Source organism: Suricata suricatta, chromosome 14 (assembly GCF_006229205.1).
Source record: "Suricata suricatta isolate VVHF042 chromosome 14, meerkat_22Aug2017_6uvM2_HiC, whole genome shotgun sequence".
Lineage (NCBI taxonomy): Eukaryota > Metazoa > Chordata > Mammalia > Carnivora > Herpestidae > Suricata > Suricata suricatta.
Window position 1 is genome coordinate 76,646,857 of NC_043713.1, and position 7,624 is coordinate 76,654,480.

The 7,624-nt window shown below is 48.1% G+C and overlaps 1 protein-coding gene across 1 annotated transcript in view; it reads right to left on the reverse strand.

Moving 5' to 3' along the window:
• Window positions 1-7,624, reverse strand: part of FBXW8 (F-box and WD repeat domain containing 8) — a 107,748-nt gene that overhangs the window by 94,434 nt on the left and 5,690 nt on the right. The window contains exon 2 of the mRNA XM_029921828.1: window positions 2,520-2,624. Coding sequence (XP_029777688.1) covers window positions 2,520-2,618 — 99 coding nt within the window. The 5' untranslated portion in view covers window positions 2,619-2,624. The remainder of the gene's footprint in view (window positions 1-2,519; window positions 2,625-7,624) is intronic.

The window sequence follows — 7,624 nt, forward strand, 5'->3', positions numbered from 1 at the left end:
AGTTACCAATTTGGCATAAAGATCTAAGCAAACAGGTTTTCTCCAAGGGCACACAGAGTTCACGGTGCCAAGTCCTACAACTGGCCCAATTTCACTAAAATCCCAAGGCGGCTTGTTTAAAAGAGAAAAGAGACAGAGAGGGACAGACAGAGCAAGGCCCCTCTAAAATCAAATCATAAAGCAGCAGGACATTCCACTCAACAGAAGGACTTTTTCCCAGCTTCACAAATAAAAACACCCCAAGAAACAAATGAAAATGCCACTCATCTTTATTACTTTGCAGTTGTATTTCAATGTTTCAAAAAACAAAGCCAATTCTAAAAATCACTGGCCATCCTTGGTCATCCTCATGAAAAGGTGCTATTTAAAAAAAAATAATAATAATAAATAAAATTCCGGCCATCATAGAGCAGAGCCACCTGAAGGGTTCTGCTTAAGAATCCTCTCTTAGTATAGGTGTGCTCCAAAAATTAGATTGCAATGAAAAACAAAAAAACAAATCCAACTGGCCAAGGAGAGGATTCTGGTGGACAATCAGACCACTGTGTTGCAAATTAAACCGTTCACACCTGCACAATCCTCTCACCGGCACAAGCAATCTATCCTGAAATGCAGCCCCCTCTTCCCAAAAGGGGGATCTCTTCCACCAGATCCACTCTCTCAGCGATAAACTCTTTGGATGAGAAAACCAGCAGCAGATGTGAAAGCCACATGGCCCTCTACAAAGCGGGGGAGCAAAAAGCAATGTTAAAAGAAATGATTCCTTGGACAGCAGCTCCCTATCACGAGTGAAGATTTTATCGTCTAAGGCGGACTTTGTGGAAAGCAGCTAGCTATTAGACCCTGCTCCAAGACTTCAGCTAACAGCGGCAGGCTGAAATCCAGGAGTTGGACTCATTTAGCTACACCCTTGTTTTCAACTCTTGGGAACAGGGCCAAAGTGTAAAGTTAGAACAAATCCAGTTTCCAAGGGAAAGAAGAAAACATAGGTGCTCTTGCTTAATGCAACTGATAGGCTCTGAGCACAGTTTACATTTCAGTAGGTTTTTATTTAGTGAATCTTAGCCCTGGAATAATTTCTTCCATCATTTCCTAGAGATCCCAGGCTCTGCATCAAAAAGAATAGTTGTGAACCCCCCACCTTAACATCGTGGTCAGGAATACTGTAAGCTTTGTGAAATTTCTATCTAGGTAGAAGATTCTGATTAAGCAAACTGCTTCATAAAGAAATAGTATAAACCAGAAACTTTAAAATTGCCCTGTATTTTATGTGACTTCACTGAAATGCTGGAGATGGCAACCCCCAGAGTCTAAACCTGGTCACGACACTTCACACCTCGCAAGCTGCCTTCATGTTTTTTAACTTCACATTCTTGGTGCTTTAGATTTTTTTTTTTTACATTGTTTAAGGTTTATTTATTTCAGTTATCCCCACAGCTAATGGGCTTGAACTCACGACCCTGAGACCGAGCGTTGCATGCTCTTTCAATTTGAGCTGGCCAGGCCTCCCTGGATTTTTAGTAGGACTCCATTTCACTGAGCCCTTTCTTTTAAAGGTATAGACACCTGTGTCAAATGCAGTCTAGAATCCAGGGATAGGAAATGGTAGCCGTTAGACAATTCTTTGGGAGTTACAGACAACGGATACTCTAATTTCTTCTGGGGAACAGTTACCCATGAAAGCTGAGTGGTCAGCAATCATACATTTGACTAATGAGAAGTTACACTCATTGCCAAAAAGAAGTGAACAGGAGACCTAGGTTAATGGCATAAACCTGTGCCTCTGAGAGTGTGGCCAAAGCCAGGCTGGCGTTACCTGGTTGGAAATGCAGACTCTCAGGCCCCACCCTGGACCTCCTGAGTCTGAATTTGCATTTTATCAAGATCCCCTGTGATTCGTGTACACAATGAAGTGTGGCCCGGATGGTATCTGCCACCATGCCACCCCAGGGCGTAGGCCCCAGAACAGGCAGGAGACGAGGGGACACGGATTTGCAATTCCCTCTGTGGGTGTCAGTTCTCAGGCGCTTCGCACCTCACGGAGTGCGATTCTAGTGTTTAAAACGCAATTTGGACTCTACGCCTAAAACATGACTTCATGGTTTTGTCCCCAGGCTGACCTCAGCTCCCAACCTAACAAATGGCTTGATTTGACCAAGGGCCGGCATCTTTGCATTAAAAACTGTGAGGACAGGAACAGCTCAGGCTAGCCGGAAAAGGCCGGGCACAAAGTCGTCGGTCACAGACACTGCCCCAGGTGAGCCGTAACTGGGACAGGAGGGAGGACAGAGCTCTTGAGCAGATGGTCAAAGAGATCATGACCGACTGAAGATGTGGAGCACGGCCTGGAAGTTCAGGGTCGCTCTCCTTCAAGCAAGTGGCTACTCGGTTCACTAATTCTTTCCAGCCTGCGGTTCTGGGCAGTCCGTTCTGGGCAGCCATCTCTGTTACCCAGGGGCTTCCTATACTTTCGCCGCGCGTGCAAGTTGATCTCGAACACCGGTTTAGTGGCTGCTTACCTGTGCACACCTTCCCAGGTCTTTCCTGTCCAGATACTGAAATATATTGATTGCCAGTTCGTAAGGCAGTTGGATATCAAAGAAGGGCACATCATCCATTTCATTCTGAGGGAAGAAGAAAAGGGAAAGAAGCTTAGACATGGAGGTAGACAAATGCTCCTTTCAAGGACAAGAGACACTGCTAGGTGGGAATGAGAGGCGCTGTTGTCAGTCGGGGGGAGAGCCACACATTCTCACGACTCCGGGGCACAGCCACAGAAGAGACTCACAACCGGATGGCCACAAGCCCGCCTGCTCACTTTGACTTGTAAACTCCACAAGGCCGTTTCCCGGAAGGCTTCAAGGAGGAGGAGCCAGAGCACCCGCTGACAACCTAGGGATTCCGCCGGGGAATCCGTGCACAGGTGCGGGCAGCTCTTGGCCTCTAAGGCAAGTGGAGTGATATGTAGGCAAGAAGGTGAGCTTTGAAATCGGAGGGGCCACTGGTCCCCCCAGGGCAATTCTTACTGCACCCAGTCTGGAGGGCAGGGGGCACCCACAGCCAGAGCAGTGCTGACCTAGGCAGGTCACTAAAGGGCCTCCGTCAGGAGAGCAGGGCTGTGCACAGGAGCAAGACGCACACAGACGAAATGCGGCTCCTGAAGGAGGTGAGCTCGGCCTCGCCTCCGCCGCCGGAGGCACAGGGTTTCCTGATGCACTCAGGGGCCCCTGCCGGTGAGCCTGGGGGAGCCAGTGCAAACAAAGCAGTTCTTCGGTGTCAGTTATTAATGTGGAGAAACGAGAGCTCGCCTGCCTTTGGATAAGCAATTAGGGATGAGGTAACGGGCTTTATCTGAGAGATAAGGCTGTCATGAGGATCCCGGTAGCACAAAGAAACGGGAGGGTGACACAGAAAGAAAGCCAAGAGTGGATGTGTCCCCTCTGCCTGTTCCCAGAGTCACCTGCCAATGCCCGTTCTGCATGGATCTCTGCAAGGCTCGGAAAAGCAGGCTGCTGGTCTCAGTGGAACCTACTTAATAAAATTCATTCTTAATAAGCTCTGGCTGACATCAGTGACTTCTAGGTCACCAGCAAATTATCAATTCACCAAACACAACAGCCCCTATACCGCAAGGCTGCAGCCTGAACACTGGAAGGTGTCTCGGCATTTTTAAGGGAACGTGAGCACTGATTGAGACCCGACCAAGATTCAGGGTAAAGATTTTTCTGGAATCATGTTTCCATTCATCTAGGAGTCTCAGAGCTAAAAGACAATGCGAAGGCCTAAGAAGGAAATATATTCCACTTTGCAAAAACAGTGCAAAGCTAAGTACGAGGGCCAGTAAGGATCTCTGGAGGGAACAAGAGCAAGAGTGGACAGTTCTCTGTGGGCAAAGACAGGACAGAATGCTAAAGCGGCAGAGAAATGTGGGCCGTACAGGGGGGAAGAGAAAAACAAAACGGAAAAAAAATCTGCAAGCGTAATCAGAAGGCAAAGGGGTCCCTGCCTAAAAAAATACTGGAAAGTCATTAGTCTAACGTCAGGCCACGTCCCCTCTTACAGCTTATCAGCTTCACTCTTGACAAGAGACAGTTCTTTCTCACTTGCTCCAGGAAGAACCGGAGACTCCTTCACACAACCTGAGGTGGAGGGGCGGGGGGCAGCCACTGCCAGCCGAGCAGAACCACACACGAGACCAGCCTGTCATTTGTGACCCTGGAGTTCTCGCTTTCTCTTGGATTATTTGACTATGACAAGGTGAAGGAGCCTACTTTGCCTCCTCGGTAGAGAAACAAGAGAAACCCTCCTTATCCATACAGGAAGAACGGAGGCCAACAGAAGCCTGCACTTGTGCAGCTGAACTCCTGTTTAGCTGGTCACGGTTAGAGACACCGGGCATTGCCTCCTCCCATCTACCCCCCTTCAGGACTATAAACTGGTTTCTGGATGTGACACTACTGTGATGAAGCAGGAGACAGCACCTTTGAGTAATCCTAGGGGCAGAAAAGCACACTTCTGGGGTCGGGAGCCTTCCCCCTCTTCTGCCCATTCCAATGGCCAATCCTCTGTTCTCCTCCTGGAGATGAGCACCTCTGCCCTCGCAGAGCCACAGCCCTGCTGCTGCCTTCCTCCTCGATCCAAACCACCGTGTCCTCTGGGATGGAGCTTCAGAACCAAGATTCAAACGGATGACCCTGGTTTTGGCGTCTGACCAACCACGTGACTACGCTAACTACATTGGAGCCTCGTTTCCTGGTCTCTAAGGAGAACGTACCTACTCGGGGGAGTCACCAGAACACAGTGAAACAGTGCAGGGAGGGGTGCGGGTGGGCCGGTACCAGAGCAAAGCATGCAGTGACTGAGTACTACCGCCATCTTCTTTCCCGGAGGGGCACCCAGCTCTCCCGGAGGGGCACCCAGCTCTTGTCTTGCCCTTCAACAAGCATCTGCTGAGCAGGTCCACATTCCATGGGGCTCCTTCAGCAGCGTGTTGTGGACACAGAAAGGTGGTCTAGGTTCTACCACGGTAATAACTAAAGAAGGATTTGCTTACAGTGGAAGACGACAATGTCGCCACCAGCAAGCAGATGGCCAGTCGGGGGTCCCCCACACCAACAAGTATCTGAGAGGCCACGCTGGCCTCACTGCGAATGTACCAGTGATGATGGGTCTTGGGAATTTAACTTCAAAGCATTGAATTATAATTATGTAAACACAAACATTACAAAGCCAAACTTTTAAAAAATCCCTGTGCCCTCAGAATCACAACATCGAAACTCCAAAATGACTATCAACCCCAACAGATCAAATTCCAGACTCATATAAACAACCCTCCCTGTTGCTACCACTGGCTGGGGAAGGGCAGGGAAGGAGAGACACCAGTGTGCTAAAGGAAGGTCCACATCTTAAGACCTATGTAGGCCCACAAGGCCAGGAGATCAGAGGCTGAAGTTTCAGGCTGCACACTCAGAGTCTTTTCAGTAAGATACTTTATCACCAGTCCTTGTAGTGGACGCCACAGCGGGTCTCTCAGACTGTCCCCTTGGGTCCACAACACTCATTCCCCAAGGTGGGCAGAATGCTGCCTGCTCACGGCTCACCGGCTCAGCCTGACAGCAGAGTCCCTTCCCAGGCACTACCTCTTGGTCAAAGAAGCTGCCGTGTCCAATGTCACATCCCCTCCTGGAGCCTACATCCAGTGACTAGTCAACACCTAGGTACGAAGGCTGGTCCCCCTTGCCTCCATTCGGGACTTCTTGGGAAGGCCAACCTGCTCAACTGCCTGCAGGCAGATCTCCATCCCAGAAATCTGTTTCACGAAAAATCCAAGCTGTCTTCCCAAAGCAGTAGATGTGACCCAGGCCCGTCCTGGACAGAACACATTCCCACAGGCTCTGGTGCACTCCTGTGGAGACAGGAGTCTAGAGAACCTGCTTCCCTTTCCTCCACTCGAGGACGTGGGGTGAAGTTAGAGGGACATTATTACACCAAAAGACAAAGCAAACTAGAGTAGAGTCAAGGTTGAATAGGTCATTCATAAATGCCACTTTGTAATTATTAGTAACTCATCACTTGAGAAACACCTTACAAAAGACTGAGAGTTAGAAGCGTGTTGGACCCTGTGGTTGAAAGCCTAGTGCTCTTATGGGGACCCAGGGTTTGACAAGGACATGGAGCCACAATGTGAGACAGAGGTACAAGCCCAGGAGCGACGCACAGCCTCCCAGGACTGAAGCACTCCCATTTGGTACTTCCCACAGTTCATAAATAGAAGTAAAAAAATACTAGCTACTGCCGGTATTCCAAGAAATGTAATACAAAGGATGCTATGAGAGTTCCACCCGGCCTTCCTGAGCCACACAGACATCTGAAAGGTTACAGGCCACGTGAACCCATTTTGATTCTATGTGGACTTTAAAACATGGAAACCGACAAGTTGGCATTTCAGAAACAAAGATATCCCAAGAATGAAGAGATTAAAGACATTGGAAACATTAACATGGAAAACTGCTCTCATTATAAAAAGGGGCCACAGGACTATGATGTTTAGAGAGAATCACTTTCCATTAATTTTATAGCCCAAGCAATGGGACAATGGCCAATAATGCTCCAGAAAACTAATACATGGATATATTAACATGGCTTCAAATTTGAGGAAAATCATCATGTTGATAAAATACAACCCGGCTTTTAAGTCTTTAATGGCTCAAACATTGATTCTTTACCACTATGGTGACTCTTGTCCTGTATTACATGTCAAGATCATCTGTGGAGTTTCAAAAAATGCCCCAAATTGCCTATTACCCTGAATTTCCAGGGGTGAGGCTCAAGTGGCTCTTCCTCGAGGATCCTCGTGCACACTACAAGTTGAGAACCACAACCCTGAATCATGGGCGGATTAAAAACAATCCTTTCCAAATCAGGCAAAAAAAAAAAAAAAAAAGAAAAAAGAAAGAAACCCCCTCCCCCCCACAAACCCCACAAAGGGTTCATGTTACTTTGTTAATTCAAAGTCAGTGAATAGTAGATTTAGCCAAAGTCTACTGGACTTCCTCCAAAAATGCTAAAAGAAACTGCAAACAGATCCACCCCCGGGGAGGCTGATTTGTACTCCTATGTGCTCATGTAAGACTAATTCTGTAAATGGACTGGTTTTGTGCCTTACGGTTAGAAATTTAATCGGTCTTCTCTGGTTTAGAAGAAGAAGGGATAATTATTAAGAGCTCAAATGGGTGAGAAGTGAAGAAACGGACTCAAGTCTTGTCCCCGGGGGACATCCCCAGGGCAAACAGAACACGCAAGATCTCTCTAGGTCTCGTTTGAAGGAACCGAGAAGGACCTCAGACACACAGCAGGCATGACAGTACTTCTTCTGTTACACCCGTGGCTGACAGGACACTTTTCTAGAGGAATCTCTCTCCCTTCTCTGCCTTGTGCGACAGTGGAGTCCGGCAGGACTGGCCACGTGCACCAGGACAGGATTGCTGGCGTCACCTGGGCCTTTCAGAAAAAGAAAAGAACCGGTTGGGGGCAGGGGGATCTAAAACACTGTCCAGGTACATGGGCATTTGTTCACAATCCCTCATTGGTCTTGATAATACGTATTCCTATTTATACAAAAAAA